This window comes from Callorhinchus milii, unplaced genomic scaffold (assembly GCF_018977255.1).
Source record: "Callorhinchus milii isolate IMCB2004 unplaced genomic scaffold, IMCB_Cmil_1.0 Scaffold18, whole genome shotgun sequence".
Taxonomy (NCBI): Eukaryota; Metazoa; Chordata; class Chondrichthyes; order Chimaeriformes; family Callorhinchidae; genus Callorhinchus; species Callorhinchus milii.
In genome coordinates, this window is record NW_024704759.1 from 7,065,753 (window position 1) to 7,088,393 (window position 22,641).

Genomic DNA, 22,641 nt, shown 5'->3' on the forward strand with positions numbered 1-22,641 from the left:
TGAGAGTGCGGTCAAAGAGAGGTACATTTTCAGAGGTGCTCTGGAAGAGCGCAGGGAGGGAGTCTGAGGGAATCTGTGATGGAATTCCAGAGTAGAACTCTCCCGTTCTTTTTCCCGCTAATCCTGGGAGATGGCTTACACAACCCAGACCCTTGCAGTTCTCTATGTTTACCAATTGTTAAATAATCCTTGCATTTGATGCAATATTAATAATAATCCTTGCATTTGATACAAAATTAATAATCCTTGCATTTGATATACAGCGCCTTGCCTTATCACATCATTGAGACATCTCAAAGCGCTTCACAGAATATACTGTAAAGTGATTGACTGTATTTTGGGGGCAAAATATATCATCTTTCACATTAGGAGGACATCTCTAAGTGCTCCACACTTAGTGTAATAATAACTAATAATAATATTTGTATTTGATATAGCACCTTATCACATGGTTGGGATGTCTCAAAGCACTTCACGGAATAAACTGTCAAGTGAATTGGCTGGATATTTTGTGGGCGAAATGCGGCAGCCAATTGCGCACAAGAGTGTTCCTCAAACAGTCGTGGATTACTGTAACGTGTAGTGACTGTCTATTTTTGGGAGAATAAACGTACGGCTCAGTATTTCCCAGATCGTGGTATTTACCAGATGAACCTTGCCATCACATGGCTGCCATTCAAGTTCAAACCCACTGAATTAATTCATACACCCACTTGAACACGACTCACTGTCAACCCCCAGAAGTCGCTGGTTTTGGTCCTCAGTGCGAATGTGCAGGTGAACCTGAAACTCGAGAGAGAGAGAGAAACGACTGGACAACTGTCTAGAAAACCTGTTTAGTTTATTAGACAAAATATAAAGTATTTATATCCCAATGTTTATTTACAGTTTTACTTTCGTATAAACACTCATTCAGGTATAAAACACACTGTAAACTATGGCAAAAAGAAAGCAAGAAAACTTCTGGATTCCTGTTAAAAAAAATTCAGTGTCCACATGTTTTGCTCTCCACAAACTCAGAGCCTCTCTGCACCGGGAGCATTATTGGGAGTGTTTAGTTATTTGTTTTGGGGAGAAGGGGGAGAAATTTGCAACTACAGAAGCTTATTTTGTAAAACAAAATCATTGTTGGGCATGTGTGTATTTTTTAAGGGGGTGGGGGGGGGGTGTTGTGAGGATATGGAAGATTTTAAACCAATTTTCCACTCATTATAAAATATTTTCAGTGTTCAACCACTCGAGTTTTTTTCTTATTCTTTCTCTTTCCTCCCACCTCCCGAATCTGTAGAAAGTCTTCGATTAACTTTTTAAAGGCAGGCTTTTTGTAGCTTGCAAATGTTCACTCATATACGTGTAACTAACTGTGTCGTGTGTGTGTGGCTATTTATGTATATATTTGTGTGTGTGTAGATTTCACCTAATCAACTCTATTCACGCCAAATTACTAGTGTCGATTAACATCCAAGCCAAAAGAAGTGTGTGAGACTGTTTGTGTCCACTTTTTTTCCCCAGTTCAGAGACTCTGAAGAATTCTGAACACACAGATATAGTTTTTTTAAATAAGATAATCGTTTCGGTGTTTGTTCTCACGTCTATTCAGAGGTGTGTGTGTCTCTCTCTCTCTCTTTTAACAAGAAAATCTTTCTTGACCCCTATATATATTTATACAGTGTGTGTATGTATGGGTATATATATATATATACACACACACACACACACACTAACCACCCTGTAACCAAAATCTAGATTTTCAGAAACTGCAGGGCGGGAGATTGGAGACGGAATTCTGCAAAAATTAAAGGTACCATCATTTTTGTTAATTAAAAACTAAACTCACAATGATTATCTGTGTGTGGGGGTTAGTTTGCACAATGTAATGCAGCTTTGTGTGAGTGAGTGAGTGAGTGTGAGTGAGTGAGCACATCAGGTCAGGGCTGGCAGTTGTCCATAGATTTAACACACGCAGGCTGGAAGGGTTACATTTCGGGGTTTTGCTCTTAAAACACACCAAAAATCATCTGTTCAGAAAGACAAAACACGTACACATCACCCCCCCCCCCCACACACACACACACACACACCCCACACCAAAAAAAATACTCAGTTAATCCGAGTCTAATTAAAAGAGAAAGAGGTGGGAGAGGAACGTGGGGCTTTGCTTACAAAGTCGGTGTTTTTAAGGATGATGATTTTTTCGCCTCGACTTCTGTGTGTGTGTGTGTGTGTGTTTTTTCTAGAAAAAAGGTTAATAAAAAACACACGATCTGGTCACTGGAAGCGCAAATTAATCCATCGTGGAAACCGTTTGCCTTTTGTTCACATCAGAGTTGCTGGTGAGAGAGAGAAAGAGAGAAAGAGAGAGAGAGCCCCAGTCAGTGCCTTTTGCTATCAGAGCAGAGAGAGATGTGCTGTGTGTGTGTGTATGTGTCTGTGTGTGTTCACTGGGCAACATAAGGGCAATTTGGGGGGGGGGGGAAGGGGGTGAAAAAGTGCTGGGAAACCGCCCTGGGGGACTTTTTGTGGATTTTTAATTAAATGTTTTTTTTTATAAAAAAATCACTGATCAACAAAAATCAGTGATTTTTTCCTCACTGATCTGCACCTGGGAAATGCCGCTTGGATTGGGTCCTGGAGTTGTGGTTCAACACGAACTGCCCCCCTTTGAGACAGCCAGCAGTCCAGACCTGACAGTGACCCACTGGGGCCGGGGGCAGGGGCTTGGGCTGAGCGACTGACCCCCGATTGCTTTGCCCGGTGTCTGAGGTCGCCGTCTCCGCCAATGACCAGATCTTGGGCTTCTGTGAGGGGTTCGATCCCATCTCCATCGCCACCATCTTCTCGCCCGACCCTTGGTCCCTTGTCCTGGCCTCACCCTCGGGTCCTCTGCCTCTCGCCCCAGCCTTGCCCTCGAGTCCACAGCAAGGTCTCTCCAAACCCAAGGTACCTTCACAACCGCCGAGCGGGTGAGGGGGTGCCTGGTCTCTTTTATCCTTGTTCTTCTGATCTCCTCTCATCTCCACCTCCTCGTCCTCAACCTCCTCCGCCTCTCCCTCCTCCTCCTCTTCCTCCTCCTCCTCCTCTCTTCTCTCCCCCTCCTCTTCGCTCTCGCTTTCCTCTGCGTCCGACTTGCTCTTGGGGACCCAACTCATCTTGTTCTCCTTCTTCAGGCGCCTCCGGGCGTTTGCAAACCAGGTGGAGACCTGGGTCAGGGTCATCTTGGTGACTATGGCCAACATGATCTTCTCGCCCTTGGTGGGGTAGGGGTTCTTCAGATGCTCGTTGAGCCAGGCTTTCAGGGTGCTCGTGCTCTCCCGGGTGGCGTTCTTGGCTCTCCCCGGGTCCCCGTGGGCCACCGGCCGGTAAGGAGAGTAGAGAGCGGCGGAGGAGAGGTTGGCGGCTTGCGGATAAATGGACTTCAACTCATGCGGATAAACCGACTTCAGCTCATAGGGACAGGCCTAGAGAAGAGAGAGGGGTGGTGGGGTGGGGGGGGCGGGGGGGGGGGGGGCAGAGGAGATGCTATTAGCAACACTCCACATGTCACTTCATTTTTATTAACTGTTTAATCGCTTTATTATCATCTTTTCCCCCCCTTTTGTTAAACAAAATCTTGCATTGGAATAGACTGATCGTGTGCGTGAGATTCCAATCTCTGCAGTGAAACGCGCTTGACTTGAGTTAAGGAATTAATCGTTGCGACTGTGGCTTTAGTATCTTTTTCTTTAAAAAAGAAATAAAGCCCCCGGTGAGATGTCGGCAAGATTTCCAGGTAAATGTCTCAGGTTTAGATCAGAACAGCAAAGTACAACAGCAAATTACACCTGTGATACCAATAGTGAAGTCAATTCAATGCAACGTGCGTTATATCTATTGGCATAATAATAGAATGATATAATATAATTATTATATAATGTAGTTATATTGTATAATATAAATAATCCTTGCATTTATACATACTGTATATACACATATAATATGCGTGTATAGTCTAAACAGTGTGTCCATATACACATCTATATACACACTATATAATGTTATATACTACACAATGTATGGTTTATATATCTATCTCCATAGATACACGTACACTATATATAATATATATAGCTTTATATATCCGGAAAAAGTTATTTTCGTAAGAATTAATGCTCACATTCAAGAGTTACATGAAATAAATTAACTTTTGTACACGGTTGATAGTTGAGAGCAAAGTCGCTGTTTTACCCGGAGATGAATAAAAACGGATACGATATCTTCCTTTCTATTAAGCGTTTTGGCGGCGACGCTACACGACACACTATGTACAGTACATAATCAAACGCAAGGATTATTATTTGGTTTCCTACTCGCCATACAAGAAATCTAATTTAGTTAAATCTAACCTCTGAACGGTCTGGTGTGTGCGTGTGTGTGGTTTTTTTTTAACGGGAAACAACACACTTATTCCCAGGCAGACGACAGGTGAACCGGTTTAAGCGACGTGATGGGAGATAGACAATGATTTCTCTCTTCCATGGGAGGACATGAAGCTGAGCGAATTTTAAGCCAAATTCATTGGATTTCCAGGTTGTTTAACTAACTAACCAACTAACGAACTAACCAACCAACCAACCAACTAACTGCGCACAGCATCTCTACCCCCGAAACACACCGCCAAACAGGACCAGCGGCGACCGGTCGATTTTAATTTTAATTTTAATTACGACTTTTAATTCATCTTCGGAGGTTGAAACCGGCGAACGCTGCTCCCTCCCGAGGAATGGGGCCGAGCAACAACAACAACAACAACAACAACAACAACAAGAACAACAAAGTTCATTTGGGAAAACTCCCCAATAACAACGATAATAATAATAATCATCATTATTAATAATAATTATCCCCCACACACACACACACAGCGCTGTAATACAATGACACTCATATTAGCATCAACGTACACACAGAGTGTGCGCACAGATATACTCACTGTGTAGATCCCAATGTATACCCTCCAGTGTATATGTTCGTAAATATACACCGAATATATTACTATTATAGATAAAACTATATATGTATGTACAGTTGTATGTGTGTTGTGTGTGTTGTGTGTTGTGTGTGTGTTGTATGTGTGTTGTGTGTGTGTTGTATGTGTTGTATGTGCACTACAGAGTGAATAGTTTGAGCGATGCGGTTCAATGGGTATAACTGACAGTAAGTGAAGTGCGGTCCAGCGCTGATACAGACGTATATGGACGATGTGACCCCATATCCGCACACACACACACACACACACACACAGGGTCCGGGGGGGGTCCCGGGGGGGGTCACGGGGGGGGTCCCGGGGGGGGTCCCAGGGGGGGGGGTCCCGGGGGGGGTCCCGGGGGGGTCCGGGGGTCGGTACTCACCAGGTGCCTGAGGTCGGGGTAGGGATGGAGGCTGTAGCCCTGAGACAGGGGGTAGGACCCCGGGAAGCGACCCAGGAGCCCGTGCAGAGGGGGGACCCCCACCCCCACCCCCAGCCCCAGGGGGGCGCCGGGGGCCGCCAGCACCGCCCTCCGGTCCACATACACCACCGCCCCCGCACCCCCCGCACCACCGCCAGACCCGCACACCGCCATCACCAGCACTGCCGCGGCTGTGCGCTGCGCCGCCCGTGTGTGGGTATATATACCCTCCACCACACACAGCCCCTCCCACACCACAGCCCCTCCCACACACACAGCCCCTCCCACACACCACAGCCCCTCCCACACACACAGCCCCTCCCACACACACAGCCCCTCCCACACACACAGCCCCTCCCACACACACAGCCCCTCCCACACACACAGCCCCTCCCACACACACAGCCCCTCCCACACACACAGCCCCTCCCACACACACACAGCCCCTCCCACACACCCCAACACAGCCCCTCCCACACACCCCACAGCCCCTCCCACACACCCCCACAGCCCCTCCCACACCACAGCCCCTCCCACACCACAGCCCCTCCCACACCACAGCCCCTACCACACCACAGCCCCTCCCACACACACAGCCCCTCCCACACACACAGCCCCTCCCACACACCCCAACACAGCCCCTCCCACACCACAGCCCCTCCCACACCACAGCCCCTCCCACACACACAGCCCCTCCCACACACCCCAACACAGCCCCTCCCACACACATAGCCCCCCCCACCACACCCCCACACAGCCCCTCCCACACACACAGCCCCTCCCACACACACAGCCCCTCCCACACACACAGCCCCTCCCACACACACAGCCCCTCCCACACACACAGCCCCTCCCACACACACAGCCCCTCCCACACACACAGCCCCTCCCACACACCCAACACAGCCCCTCCCACACACAGCCCCTCCCACACACACAGCCCCTCCCACACACACAGCCCCTCCCACACACACAGCCCCTCCCACACACACAGCCCCTCCCACACCCCAACACAGCCCCTCCCACACACACAGCCCCTCCCACACACCAACACAGCCCCTCCCACACACCAACACAGCCCCTCCCACACACACACAGCCCCTCCCACACACCCCAACACAGCCCCTCCCACACACACAGCCCCTCCCACACACCCCAACACAGCCCCTCCCACACACACAGCCCCTCCCACACCACAGCCCCTCCCACACACACACACAGCCCCTCCCACACCACCCACCACAGCCCCTCCCACACACACACAGCCCCTCCCACACACACACACAGCCCCTCCCACACACACACAGCCCCTCCCACACACACACAGCCCCTCCCACACACACAGCCCCTCCCACACACACAGCCCCTCCCACACACACAGCCCCTCCCACACACACACACCACAGCCCCTCCCACACACCACACAGCCCCTCCCACACACCACACAGCCCCTCCCACACACACACAGCCCCTCCCACACACACACACAGCCCCTCCCACACACACAGCCCCTCCCACACACACACACACAGCCCCTCCCACACACACACACAGCCCCTCCCACACACACACACACAGCCCCTCCCACACACACACACACAGCCCCTCCCACACACACACACAGCCCCTCCCACACACACAGCCCCTCCCACACACCCCAACACAGCCCCTCCCACACACACACAGCCCCTCCCACACACACAGCCCCTCCCACACACACACAGCCCCTCCCACACACACAGCCCCTCCCACACACACACACAGCCCCTCCCACACACCACCACACACCACAGCCCCTCCCACACACCCCAACACAGCCCCTCCCACACACACACAGCCCCTCCCACACACACAGCCCCTCCCACACACCCCAACACAGCCCCTCCCACACACACACAGCCCCTCCCACACACACAGCCCCTCCCACACACACACACAGCCCCTCCCACACACACAGCCCCTCCCACACACCACAGCCCCTCCCACACACACACACAGCCCCTCCCACACACACACACACAGCCCCTCCCACACACACACACACAGCCCCTCCCACACACACAGCCCCTCCCACACACACACAGTCCCTCCCACACACCCCAACACAGCCCCTCCCACACCACAGCCCCTCCCACACCACAGCCCCTCCCACACACCCCAACACAGCCCCTCCCACACACACAGCCCCTCCCACACACACACACAGCCCCTCCCACACACACCACAGCCCCTCCCACACCACAGCCCCTCCCACACACACAGCCCCTCCCCCACACACACAGCCCCTCCCACACCCCAACACAGCCCCTCCCACACACACACACAGCCCCTCCCACACACACACAGCCCCTCCCACACACACACAGCCCCTCCCACACACACACAGCCCCTCCCACACACACACAGCCCCTCCCACACACACACAGCCCCTCCCACACACACACAGCCCCTCCCACACACACACAGCCCCTCCCACACACACACAGCCCCTCCCACACACACACAGCCCCTCCCACACACACACAGCCCCTCCCACACACACAGCCCCTCCCACACGCACACACACAGCCCCTCCCACACACACAGCCCCTCCCACACACACAGCCCCTCCCACACACACAGCCCCTCCCACACCCCAACACAGCCCCTCCCACACCCACCACAGCCCCTCCCACACACACAGCCCCTCCCCACACACACAGCCCCTCCCACACACCCCAACACAGCCCCTCCCACACCACAGCCCCTCCCACACACCCCAACACAGCCCCTCCCACACACCCCAACACAGCCCCTCCCACACACCCCAACACAGCCCCTCACACACACACACAGCCCCTCCCACACCCCAACACAGCCCCTCCCACACCACAGCCCCTCCCACACACACAGCCCCTCCCACACACACAGCCCCTCCCACACACACACACACACCCCCAACACAGCCCCTCCCACACACACACACACACACCCACAGCCCCCCACACACACACAGCCCCACCCCCCCCCACAATTCCCTTTTCCTTGTGCTGCCCATAATAAGGTAATCATATATAATCTTTGCATTTGACCCCAATAATAACAACAATAATCCTTGCATTTGATAGAGCGCTTTTCACGTCTTCTGGACGTCCCAAAGCGCTTCACAGAATATACAGTAAAGTGAATTGACTGTATATTCGTGGGCCAAACGCGGCAGCCGATTGTGCACAGCAGCGTCCCCACAAACAGCCGTGGATCGAAGTGACCAATTTATTATCGTTTCTTTTCGAGGGATTATTACCGGGCGCGTGGGGTGAGGAAACCTGCCCGAGGGAATCGAACCCAGGTCTCTCTCGCTCGCAAAGAGAGTGTTCTAACCACTGAGCTACAGGACTCCCAATTGGCAGATGGAGATGTCTGATCGTCTACACACTTCTCCTGTGATATAACAACATTACGTTGTTGACGGGGGGAGGGGGAGAGAGGGGGAGTGAAAAGTTATGCAATGATTGCCCGTGATTTTGCCACTTTGTCCTCGTGTTTGTGCGACGCTGTGCCAAATTGCCTTCTTTCTCCGGCAAATAGGGTCCTTACTTTTCACTTTAGATCCCTTTTCGCCCACAAAATACACAGTCACTTCACTTTACAGTATGTTCTGTGAGATGTCTCTACGACATGGTAAGGTGCTGTAACAAATGTAAGGATTATTATTATTATTATTATTATCCTGTGAAGCACATTGAGACACTTGAATGATGTGATAAGATGCCAAATGAATGTATCATCATTATTATTATTATTAGGGATTTTGTTCGAAGTACACTTACAAGCAAGTGCGGTTCTCGTGGAGTCCTGTAGCTCAGTGATTGGAGCACTCGCCTTGCAAGCGAGACACCTGGGTTCAATTCCAGGCAGAGGGCGAAACCTTGGGCAAGTTTCCTTACTCCACACACCTAATAAAAATCCCTCCAAAACAAAAACAATAATAAATTGGTCATTTTCAATCCACGACTGTTTGTGGGACGCTGCTGTGCGCAATTGGCTGCCGCGTTCGCCCACAAATATGCGGTCAATTCACTTTACAGTCTATTCTGCGAAGCGCTTTGGGACGTCGAGAAGACGTGAAAAGCGCTATATCAAATGCAAGGATTGTTATTGTTGTTATTATTGTTCTCTCCAGCCTCCCGATTGAAATAGCATTTAAAAGGAATATCAATCTGAACTGGGATCGAGATATCACTCACAGAGAAAACAATCTGAGACTGCAGTCATTTCTAAAATATGGTTTCAGGTCTAACGCAGCCGAGACGTGTTTTTGAAAGCTGAACCCGTCCTGCAGTTGACCTTTAACTCTTTCCCATTTCAATCCTCCCAGATTAACCATGCGGAGTAATTTTGCTAAAAGCCAGATTTGCTCACGTTTTCACTGTGGGATTAAATATTTTGTGGAAGGAATGGACTGGATTGGCCTGGAGAATTACATCCTTACTGTTGGTTTTATACTGTCTCGTCACCAATGGGAGCTCCGACCACTGGTATTGAATCATAGATTAGAGGCACAGGAACTGTGATTTCGACCATCATTTTATCTTCTGTGCCTTTTCTCCACATGTACAGTCTCACCCCACCCACTCCCCTGCTTGCTAGAGAGAGCTTTGGAACTCTTTTCCACAACCCCTCTGCCTTAACCCCTCCTTCCCCTCTTTTAGATCACGACTGAAAACCTTCCTCTTTGACCGTGCTCGCGGTCACCTCCTCCCTCCCTGGCTCGGGGTCAGGCTCTGCCACTCTTAAGCTCTCTGAGACGTTACCCCATGTGAAGCTCGCTGTATAAGTGCAGGTTTTTGTTGTTGCCCTTTACACCTCTTTAATAGTTCTCTCTTTCAAGCCTTCAATTCCAGTGATAGATTCCTGTGCGTTAATCCAATGGTCCATTCACACTGTCTCACATTATAACCAGGATATGTGGAGCAGCTGGTATCCTTGATGGTTCAGGTACCAGCTGTGTTCTGGCAATGAGCCTCTTTCTCCCCATCCCCAGGCAGTGTGGTTGAGGTTGGAATCAGTAATCAAGTTGTATCCCACCATCGCCACAGCAATGTGTTGTGAGGTGAAGCTCAGGAGGTCAGAGGATTTGTGCAAACATTTTGACTTGAAAATAAGGCGTTAAAAACTTTGGTTTATCAACCAGCAGGAAGGGCAGCCGACTGGCATGCCAACGGGAATATCAAGCTAAGAGCATGTATGGCATACCTAGGCTGAGAATGTCTTTTATTTAGTCACGTTGTGCTTGTACTTGGGCAGCTACAAGTACAATGATTGCAGTTATAATGTTTAGTTACAGTAGCAAGATGTCAAAGAAAACAATTTAATAAATCATGCTCTTAATGTAATACATGTGGCTATGAATGATTAATTCAAGCGTGTTTCAGGTCTGGGGTGGGTGGGGGATTCTCACCTGACTGAGGTCTCGCGTTCAGGGCAGTTCAGGAGATTGCACCTCCTCCTAACCTCTGTACCTGCTGTGTGCAATCGGCTGCCGCGTTTCACCCACAAAATATACAGTCAATTCACTTTACAGTATATTCTGTGAAGCACTTTGAGACGTCTCGAAGACATGATAAGGCGCTATATCAAATGCAAGGATTATTATTATGATTACCAGTGGCAGCGTTCTTCAGGTCTGATATCCGGTATTGTGTAGGCTTTAACGGTTTATGTTTTGCACTGAAAAAGTTTCCTTGTGTTCAGTGACTATCACATTCTCCTCTCCTCGGTGCTTTGTGTTTGCAGAAGGATGAGTGCTGTTTCTCCATCTGTTGTGTATTATCACACTGTGTGCACCAGGTGCTGCCTTCATCTGCCAATATGACCAGTGGTGAGATATTCTCAACCTGTTTGTAGAAACTCTGTACTATTATCATACCTGTCTCTAACTCTGATCGGAGTTTAGACCCCTGATGGCTCGGCAGGTTTTATTCAATGAGGAGCTGAGCCCTACTGACCAAGAAGGTCCCAAATTCACAAGTTGTGCTGAGTTAATGAATAACCAGGAAGGGTGCTACACTTGTACGCTTGGGGGTAATGGTCAAATGGATGGATTACTGATACAGTGTCCAACGTCCATGGCGTTCGATGCCTGCGAATAGAAAAAAGGGTCGAAACAGCTAGGGAAGAGGAGGGAAGAAAAGTGGTGAGAGGGAAAAATAATAATGTAACAATAATATATATAATAAGGCTTGCATTTCATAAAGCGCCTTATCATGTCTTTGAGACGTCTCAAAGCGCTTCACAGAATATACTGTAAAATGAATTGACTGTGTATTTTGTGTGCGAAACTCGACAGCAGTTTCCCACAAACGGTTGTGGATTCAGTGATCAAATATTATTATTGTTTTTATTTATATATATATATATATATAGGGATTATTGCTGGGTGGGGGAGCAGTTCAATGGTAGCCCTTCTTAACATTGTGAATCAGAATCCTCCAAGGATTAGATTGTTCACTCACTAACTGGGAATGGGAGTTGGCTTACACTGTTGCAGGACAGGAATTAGTGTAGTCATTCTGCCGTTATCCACGGTGATCGATAAGAGCTGCCTGCAGATTCTCTCGGACGCCGTGGTGCAGTGTTGTGAATCTCTCCTGTTTTGCCATACTCCATCTGTAGATTTCCTGCGTGTGTGCGGGTTGTACTCCCTCCTCTGCACCCCTCTGTTTTCCTTAACTCGAGAAAGCAAACATTGGAGGAGAAGCTGTGCTTCCTGTTGACGGATTTTCTCTGTGCCAGCCCCACTCCCTGCTGGTGTATAAATTGGAAATCTCAGTATAATGGCAAGTGACCCTGTAAAGTAAGCTTCTCAGACAGCCGGCTCTGAAAGGGACCATCCTTCTTTCTGTTGGCTACAGTGTTCTACTTCTTTTCTTCCCTGTTTTCTCCTACCCTGACCATCAGCTCCGAGGAAGGACAGATTGGTTAAAGGAGAAATGGCACAGAAAATTACAGTATGGAACCGGGCCGACTGCTACTCTGATTAAGACCTGCTAACTCAAAGACGAAGATTTAGACATGTGACCTTTGGATAAGACGTTAAACCAAGGTCCTGTTTTCCTGTTGAGGTGGACGCTAAAGATCTCACGGCACTATTCGAAAAGAGAAGGGAGTTTCTCTCTCCCGGTGTCTTGGCCAACAATTCCCCAAATAAAATTGGTTACTCACTCCATGGCTGTTTGTGAGATATTAGGTTTCTACCACACACAAATGCACAGTCAATCCACTTTACAGTATATCCTGTGAAGCGCTTTGAAACATCTCGATGACGCGACAAGGCGCTTTATCAGATGCACGGATTATTATTATTGACTCAACTGTTCAGTGCCAGTGTTTATACTCTACACAAGCCTCCATCCCACCTAATTAATAATAATAAAAAGCATTGCTGATCTGAGCAGGGGAGCATCTCAGAATCAGCTGTTTAATGCAGGTCTGGGAGCTGGGCAATGTCCATCGCCTTGTTGACTCCCATTCATAATAAATCGACAAGCTTTTCTGACGAGACTTTCGAACGCAAGAAATTTAATTCTTGTATAATTAATGAATGTGCTTTAATTGAGCGTCGTACCTCCGCAGTGCACTCCCTGCATTCCTATAGTCCCCTGTTGTTCCACCTGGTGCATTACAATGCTCCCAGAGGCCCATTTTATGTCACATCATTGTGCTGCCCTCATTTCATCAGGTTACTAATAACAGGTTTACATGAATCAGGGTGTTATTGTGCTGATTGCTGTTGTCTCACTTCCACCACTTTGAATATAATTGTCCAGGGTGAGGGTGGGAGGAGGGAAAGGCCACACACCGATGAGCTGGTTAAAATGGAAATTCCAGGTATATTCTTCGGTTTCCCTCCCCTCCACTGTTTCTTCCCTTCTCTCTGGTTGGCAATGGGACCTCTTGGTGAGACGCAGAACTGTTTTGAAGTGCTTCAGAGTAAGAAGTGAATAATTATTTATTTGCAAGGTTTTAAAACCCCCCCCCCCCCCCGTTACAAAACAGCGATATGAAACTATGGAGGAGCTGAAACAAGCTGTCAGAGATGCATTTCGCCTCATCACTCCGTCATGTTACAGAAGTTTCGACCCGAACATGGTGACGTATCATTATCGGCCATGAAAATGATGGGGCTCACGCACACCGACGTCTAAATACCATTAAACACTTGTACTGAGTACAAGTACTTCTAAATACAATTACCATCATCATTCTGCCACAAGTTTGAGTTGTTGGTCAATGTAGAGAAAAAAAAACATGGGGGTAACAGGACCTTGTGGACACCCTGTTGTGTATAGAGAGCGAAGGCTGTGTGGGTGCAAGTGTTTGGAGAAACAAGCACATTCCTCATCACTTGGCCTCCCTCCAGCCCAATAAAGACATTGAGATACTTTCTAAAGTGGCCCATTGTGTTTTTACTAAAAAAAAATCCTGAATATGACAATAAGCTGTGGCTGTGTGAAGTGTTGTCTGACATTCCCTTTGGTTTATTTCGCTGGAGATTTGAAATAAAGCAATTATACCATTTGTTGCACAGCATCTGGTCTTCTGTGACCCTCAACCACTGCACACATGTAAAAGTTAGTTGATTGCATTAAGAAGTGAGCAATGATTCCAGCTCAAATACAAGGGAATGTGATCCTTCAGGTGTTTCTATTTAAACTGTAATGAAGATCACTCCTCTACTGCCGCACTCTTGATAATATCCTAAAACACTTCATTTCCACCCTTTACTCAGAGGGTAAATATTCCGTACAGATCAAGAATAATCTTGAATTGAGTTTCCAGCTCCCCAGCCCCCACCCCATTTGGCTCTGTGAAGTGCTTTGAGATGTCCTCCTGACGTGAAAGGTTGTATCAGTGTAATGGTGGTTTGGCGATGATTCATTTTCCTGTCTTGATTTGAGTTGGTTAATCTCAGCCGGGTAGCAATTGATATTACAATCGGCAACAGTAGCCATGGATTTGAGATAGGTAAAACAAAATCAGCCACCCTATGAATAGCCCACTTGCCTCAGTTTCGTGGCTCCCACGTTGGCGAACAACCCCTTGAATAGGCATTTGCAGGTAGGTGGTCACTTCAAAACAGTTCTGCATCTCACCAAGAGGTCCCATTGCCATCAGGTGTGTCTCGTGCTCTGTTCTTCCCTTTCCAAATGCGTGTGCNTTTTTTAATTGGCTTCGATAGGGTCCAAGTCCGTCTGTTTTCTAACACTATCACGTTGCTCATTCTGAGCTTTCCCTTACAAACTGTTAATTGGTGGCCAGTGTCTCTGCTCACTATGCAGCTCCCCCTCCTGTAAATTAATCAAGCAGAGACTCTTTCCCCCTCCCAGAGGCAAAATAAATGAATGAAAGGTTTTGTCACATGGATGTTGCGAGTGGACAGAATTGAAATTGACCTTAACCACATATGTCCATCTCTCCCATCCCTCGCCACCACCACCACCAGAACAATCCCAACTTGCATATATATGTATCATATATATATAGTGCCCTTTACGTGGGGTAGTGTCCCGGAGTGCTTAACAGTGGCGGAGCCTGATGCTGAGCCGGTGGGAGGTTACTGGTCAGAAAGACAACCGCAGTCAGAGCCAGCCTCTGCTCACTATCTAAACTCGCACTTGAAGACTAGGTAGCTGGTTCAGCTATTAGGAGCTGCTCTATCTGTGAACTGCACCACAACATGTGTCAAGAGGGTTGAAAGGGGTGTAAATTGACCAAAAAAACATTTGCTATCAGCTGTCAAGTACACAGAACTTTGTAGATACGATACGTTGAAGGGATTCCCATGTAATGCAGTTTCTTGAGTATAGATAATGGTATATTCCACAAACAAGACTAAAGCTATGTGCAGATGAGAAGCTGATAGGGCGACTGTTTGCACACATTACTTTAGTGGAAAGCAATCAGTACTTTTATTATTAATGATAAAGGGAGATGTCAATTTAGTCCCTCCCTCCCACCCTTGCTATTCACTGCTCAGTTGAAGTGCTACAGCAACAGTCCAGCATGATGAAAGGCTTATGTGAAGCGAAGCTGTTGGAATACTTCTCCCAGCTGAATAGACAGAGACACTGTGACAGTTGAGTTATTATGAGCTTCAAACACTTCAAACACAGCAGGGTGCTGTGAGCCTGGAGCGATGGGCGTTGGGGCTGGCTTGTGGTAAAGGTGTGATTTGACTTTCTAACTACCTGAGTTTCATGTAGTTATCCCAAAAAGCCACACTGCTCTCTACAATATATAGGACTTACCTCTTTGACTGTACTTTGGGTCATCTTTTCCCACCCCCCTTCCCCCACCTCAGCCCAGTATCAAGCATTTGGGAAGGCCTCCTGACGTGAAAGACACCACATAAATGTAAGTATGTACTTTTGTGTTGTATATAAATATATGTTGACTAAACAAGGCTTTTGGGTGCCACCTCAATATGTTAGTAGATAGAACGTAATTCTGTCTAAAATACTTTACATATCTGATATAGAACTTAACTATGTATAACATTGACAATCTCAAAATACTTCTCCCAAGAAGTTATTTTATTTAAGTGCAATGACTATTGAATAGACAAACAATCTGCATCAGAACTATTCCGCAAAGCATAATGAGATAAATCAACTAATGTGATTTTTTTTTAACGGAATATGGATGAGGGAGAGATATTGGCCTGAACTACCTCAGTACTGTCCTGAATCGTCAGTGCAGATTGTGAACTGAAGACCTTGTGTGGTGCCTGAACCCACGGCCTTCAGAGCAAACTGGTGAGGTACAGAGACATACAAGCCAAATGATCAGGGCCTCAACTCCTGGTGTGTGCTGATCTCAATTTGGTTTTACACCTACGAACTAAAGAGAGGTAAGTCAGACAGGTCACTGGGCTGATCACATTAGAGTTGATGCCTTTCACATTACATCACAGTTGCCATCATATGGTCATGATGCTGGCAGGGCAATGGCAGATGCAAATTGTTTCCTTAGTGCACTTGACTTTTCTGGTCCTTATACAAAGCTGCCTTTTCATACAGGTTTGCTGGTCATCACATACAAATTATTGTTTTAGATTCTTCATCGCAAACAATCATCATCAGCGGCTTAATACGAAGTGAAGCCTTTTACAGCAGAGCATTTCAGTTTGGTCATTGCTTTGAAATAAAAGTGTTCTGATTAATTGAGGTCTAACTTTTTTGGAAATGCCCATTGAAGACATTCTGAAGTCACAGAGTGCCAACTAAATACCCTCTTTAAGATATCAGTGACCTGCTGACACTTCTGTCTGAGTTAGGACACAGAAAGGGACCAGCAAACCATGGTATCTGTTTGGGAGCTATATAAATGTAATTTGTTGTTGTCTAATACAGTTATGGTCGGCCAACAAAATACATTTTCTCGATTTAATATTTCTTGATTTATGCCATAAATTGAGAAATATTCAATCAAGAAAAAAACAGAAAATACACTACTGATCGAACATGGACTTACCTAGACTTGTGTGAATGTTCGGGGGATGTTTCTTGACTGCGGCTCACAAGTTGGCCCCCACTGGTCTAATGCCAGATGTTATGATTAAATAGAACTAATGGATTCCACCTAAAGTGTAGCAGAAAACCAAGGCTGGTAGAGTGATTATGAAGAATTTAACAAGTGGCATTATCTGTCAGGTTAACCTATGTAGCCTAAGCTCCCACAGTACAATACAGAATGTCCATCATCACTTAATTATCAATGACCTTTTATTCTGTAGAGCCATTTACTCTGTCTGGTAAAGTGTCAGTTACTTAATTCACAGAAGCAGGAAAACTTTTATTAAAAAACAGACAGATGGTCAGGGCTGAAGTCAAGAAGTCCCTTAGTGGGTCTGTATACACAGAGCCATTGATAGATCAACACAGAACCACCTCCGCATCATATGCACTTATAAAAGCTTTCGCTGTTGATTGTTCCTTGTACTTATTGTATTCTAAATAATCTGTAATAATTGTACCTACATCATTTTCAATCAGTGTTTTTGCCCACTCCTGAAGGTTCTCTCTTGTAGCCCTCGCTGAGGTCAACTCACTCGGCACAGATGAGAAACTAAACTTGGGACTTACCTGATGTCAACCGAGAATCATGATTCAGTTTTCCAGAATGCCCAGTGGGTAAAGACATTAATCCATACAGATTGGATGGATTCTTATCTCTGCTGAGCTGGGTGATCACAGCCTGGATGCTGCAATTGACCTCAGATTAGTCCTTCTCTTGACTAACACACGTGCTAGAAAATAGTGTACATTAAACTCCTGATAGCTCATCACTCCGAGGAAAACGGGTTCAGTGAGAAGTTATCAGGTGTGGTGAGAGGCATATGTATAAATACATAAATGAATTGACAGCATGACGACTTAAGTGATAGTGACTAGCTAAACCAGGATTGAGTTATCAGGAGTTTACAGTATATGTAGATTATTTCTATATCTGCTGAGGATAGACTGGGACATGGTTGTGATCATCTCTCCATCCTGTAGTTAACTACCCCTTGGACACGCACTGTCTAGGTTCATATAAAGACTTGGATGAGGTATCAACAATCTAATGGCACCTGTGAACCAAATTCCAGCAAAAGTCAGGACACGAAATAATTAAAAATATATATTATAATCCTTGCATTTGATATAGTGCTTTCACATCTGTGTCAAAGCGCTTTACAGAATATACTGTAAAGTGAACTGACTGTATATTTGACTGTATAATTGGTGAAACACAGCAGCCAATTGCGCACAACAGTGTCCCACAAACAGTCGTGGATTGAAGTGACCAATTTATTTATTTTTTCTTGAGGGATTATTATCAGGCATGTGGAGTAAGGAAACTTGCCCAAGGTTTCGCCCTGCCGAGAATCGAACCTAGGTTCTCGCTTGCAAGGCGAGTGCTCTAACCACTGAGCTACAGGTCTCCAATTCACTTTGCACCTTTTGAATCATGTATAGTGTATACCCATGATTCAAAAGGCTCCTAAACATAAATTAGAGAGAAACTATTCACTCATTCCGTAGGTTAGGTTAATGTCATAACTCAGTTGAATTGGTCTTCACACTTTTAGTGAATAAAAGAAAAATGCATCCCTTCTCAGTGTTAATCTCTGTGTTATTTTGCAGTCTATCTGCTATTGGATTCAGGCAGCTGTCAGACTTGAAACAGGGGAAGGCTGTGAGTCATGGAGGCTGATTTAAGATTTTAACAGAAAAGGGACTATAAAAAGCACACGTAAAGATTACTTAATGCCCCCAACTCTGCTTTCAATGTTTTTTTTGTAGATTTCAAAATGTCTGCAAACTTTTAACACATGTTGCCCAGAAAACTAATTAGTGACTTTCATAAACATTTTAGTAGAAACAGAACCTGAACAAGACCAGCGGAGAGTTCTTTACAACAAAGGGATCAGTAATCTCAGACTGAGCTGCGCTCCGCACCATGGTCAGTTGTTCAATAGAATGAGCAGCCACTGTAAGACAATGAGGGCCTAATCTTCTGAGCTAAAGGATCAGGCACTTACACTGCGGTTTGTGCTCTTCAAGCCTTACGCAATGAGCCAGTATTCTCTTTGCCACAGCATGACACCTCAGGACTCCTTCGCCGTGAGCCTGAGTAGCCCATTTGTTCTGCAGCCCACAACAGTGGTTCCTGAATGCATTGAAGGGACAACACAGAAGTTTGGGATTATGGCTAATGTGCCACCCCTGGGCCTATAATCTCTTCAGAGAACTGGGTCGAAATAAGTATCTGTTACAGAAACTGCCTTCATCTCACCCCCTTCTGAGTCGCACAGCTCTGATACCTGACACTGAAACAACTGGGTCTTTCTACACTAATCAGGCATTAGTGGCTAAAGCCTTACGGAGAACAGTTAATCTCCATATTTACTCCATCTGTGCACCTCAAACTGACTTACTTTGGGCTTTGTAGATCAAAGGGACTTTGTAAAGTCAGATTATTGGGGTAAAGGGATGAAGCACTGTGCTAGCTATCCACTGATCCCATTAATACTGCCAGGGTGTGTAAAAGACGTTTCTTATTAGTTAACCCTCAACCAGTTGTTTGGTATCTTCAATCCTGTTAACACGTACTGCAGTGTTCCTGAAGTGAGTTAGAATGTTGTGCTCTCTTACACATGTTTTTATACAGCATAAGAGTAACAGCCATTGAGTGTCTTTCAAGAGTTGTTCTAATAATTTTTAAGCATTATTTAAATGAATGCAGTAAGGGTTAAGTGAACTGGTTAGATGCTTAGACTTTATAACTTAAGTGTAAATACGTCAAAGTATACGGAGTAGTGGAGAGTTGCTGATACCAATGGGAGTTGAGGAATGTAGGTTGAAAAGAATGAATGAAGGATCGACCGTGGTAACTTGTGTCTGTCAATTGTAAAAAAAAGTAACATTAATCTTCCTGAGAGAACCACAATTCTTTCCAAGAATTCTTTCCAATCTGTATACTGCTAACTGGGTGAGTGACTATGATATAGATGTTCTTTCATTACTTTCTATAGCTTTCTCCAAAGGTCGAGTGGACCCAAGAGTGTATAATCTTATATAGCAAGATTGAAGGCTGCAAATTCCAATCTGTGCTGGATTAGCTAATCTCAACCAGGAGGTAGTTGACTAACTACAGTTGGCCTTGACATGTATAGAGAGGGCAAAGTTTGCTTGTTTCTGCTTTCCGATCAGCAACCAGAGATTCTACTGGTGTCAAATGGCTTCAAGATGGGAGAAAGAATGCTGGTATTTAGGGTATGAGGGAAAGGGTGAGAATTAAGGTATTCATTGTTTTTAAAAGTATTCATTGTACTGAATGGTACTAACATGCAATTATTTGTGTGAAAACACCTTATTTTGTTTGCTTCATTACCCTTTGACTGTTTTGAGAGATTTATTGTTTATCTATTTCATCTGACCCGAGCATCCAAGTAAATTTCAGTCTAAGCACCACAATCAATCCCAACTAGATAACACTCATAACTGCATTGGAAGAAACTTGAGTTTAGTGTTGGATGAAACCAGTATATTGCAATTCATTGTACCTTGTTTAGTGTTAAATGGAAAATATACTTTGAAATAATTCCATATTGTTTTTAAACTTAGTTAATGGCTCAAAAAGATTGTATATACTGAAGATCTTCATTCAATATAGCATACTATTATTCAATATAGCATGCAAAAGATAAGACTGAATGGTCTTCCTATTCTATACTAGGTTGATTTTCAGTAAAGCCCTTATTACTAAGATATGAATTGAGAAAAGTTTAAACAGTGAACAGAAATGAACAAAGTTCCCTTGAGAAGCAGAAGTGAAAGAGATGCTGTTGTCTGTGACCAATCTGGGATTCAATCCAAATTCCATCACACTCCCACATTGCAGGACTGTCCTCATAATATGGCGATAAAGGGCAAACCTCTGGTTACTGTAATAATCGGCTTGTGGAACTCTTTACATTACCATGCTATACTTCTGCTCATGTTGTCTTCTTCGACGTAAGAAACTATTTTTTGCTGTCCACATATTCCAAGCATGTGGTTTACAGCCTGCAAACTGATCATACTTGTGTTGAATTCCTTTGTTTTGGAGCAATGCGATAAATACTGAGGTGAAACATAGAAACAGGACTAGGCTATTCAGCCCCTCAAGCCTGTTCTGCCATTTTATAAGATCATGGCTGATCTGTACCTCAAGTCCAGTTACCAGCCCTTGCCCCATATCCCTTAATGGTTTCTCAGTTAATGTCCTATTCACACATGTCAGTTGTCATAATGTGCATTTTGCTTCATCTTACTACTATCATTCCTGGTCATGATTCCATCCAAACCGAAACCTAATGAAGTCTATGAACGCTATATAAACAATGCTAAAGATCTGCATCCCAAGTTGTTTTAAAGGGCAAAAACATTGAAAGTGAGAATAATGTCCACCATTTTGTTGGAACAAAAAAGCCATACCATAGTTTAATGTGTAAATAAAACTTTATGCTTAATACCACAGAATAACTTATTGGTATAATAATAAGACAGTTTAGAAATTGGTTACAATTTTATAGAAAAAACACTTGACCTTTTCATCCATAAAATATAGAATTACAGACAAACTCAAAAATAGTCTTGCTGTTCTTTCAAATTCTTTCACCTCCAATTTATATTAGTGGTAGATAAACAAATGTCTAATATTGCAACCCAAGGCCAAAAACATTTAACTTAAAAGCTTTTAACAAAGCACACTGGACCATAACATAATCAGTGCCGGGGGGTGGGTGGGGAGGGAATCGGGAATCAAGGCAGCATAGTCTGTGTGCAAAAATATTCATATAGTAAACTGTTTTATTAATTTTCTTTATTCCTGAAAGTGCCGACTCTTGAATATGATTGACGGGTGTAAGTTGTACCTGACCCAATGAGCCATTCTTTGTGTGAGCTTACATTCTCGATGAGAGCAGGGATGAGAGTCTATGTGGAGTATCACAGCTGAGGTGTCCACACCCACACTTTCCAGCAGGGGGTTCACTCATTGCTATTAGCAAAATAACTCTGCAAGGGTGCTTTAGCCAAAAGCATCACCCCACTGCCTCAAACTTTAAATCAGCATAAACTTTTATTTTCTGGACGTTGACACAGTGCCCACTATGCCACCGGTGGAGCCTGCACCTCAACATTTATTGCAATCAATCACATTCCCCCTTTACAAGCATTCACATAAAGAAATGGGTCAGTCAAAATAATCTAAAAAAAATCCAGAGGACTGTGACTTTCCCACACTCCCTCTATTCATCAAATTCAAAAACACCATAGGTGCTCAGCATTTCTTTTCTTTTTTTAAAAAAAAGCTTAGCAACATGCGCAGCCTGGTCCATGAGATTCTTGTGGATCTTGTTTACAATGCGTCTAAATGTGCAGAACATGAAAATAAGTAATTAAAGTATTTGGAAATTTGTGACAGGCACAGACTGAGATGAGCAAAATACTTAACAGGTGTTAAATAGGAGATGTGGGGAATAGATGAAATCTTCCAGAGGTTTTTCTTGATTACACTTGGAGTCCAGGAGGATCTCAGCAGAACTTTCTTTAGGACAGCTCATAAGGCTTTCTAACTAAGTAGTGTATCATTTTCTGTGTAATTAACTTGGTATGATTTGTCATTTTCCCTTTTCAGATTCTGC

The 22,641-nt window shown here is 45.4% G+C and overlaps 1 protein-coding gene across 1 annotated transcript; it reads right to left on the reverse strand.

Moving 5' to 3' along the window:
• Positions 1-2,435: 2,435 nt before the first annotated feature.
• Positions 2,436-5,600, reverse strand: LOC103172949 (iroquois-class homeodomain protein IRX-1-like). Its single transcript, XM_042341939.1, has 2 exons — positions 5,388-5,600; positions 2,436-3,458 (listed from the first exon to the last, which is right to left on the reverse strand). Exons 1-2 carry the CDS (start codon positions 5,598-5,600, stop codon positions 2,589-2,591), a joined length of 1,083 nt encoding a protein of 360 aa, XP_042197873.1. The 3' UTR covers positions 2,436-2,588.
• Between the last annotated feature and the right edge of the window lie 17,041 nt (positions 5,601-22,641).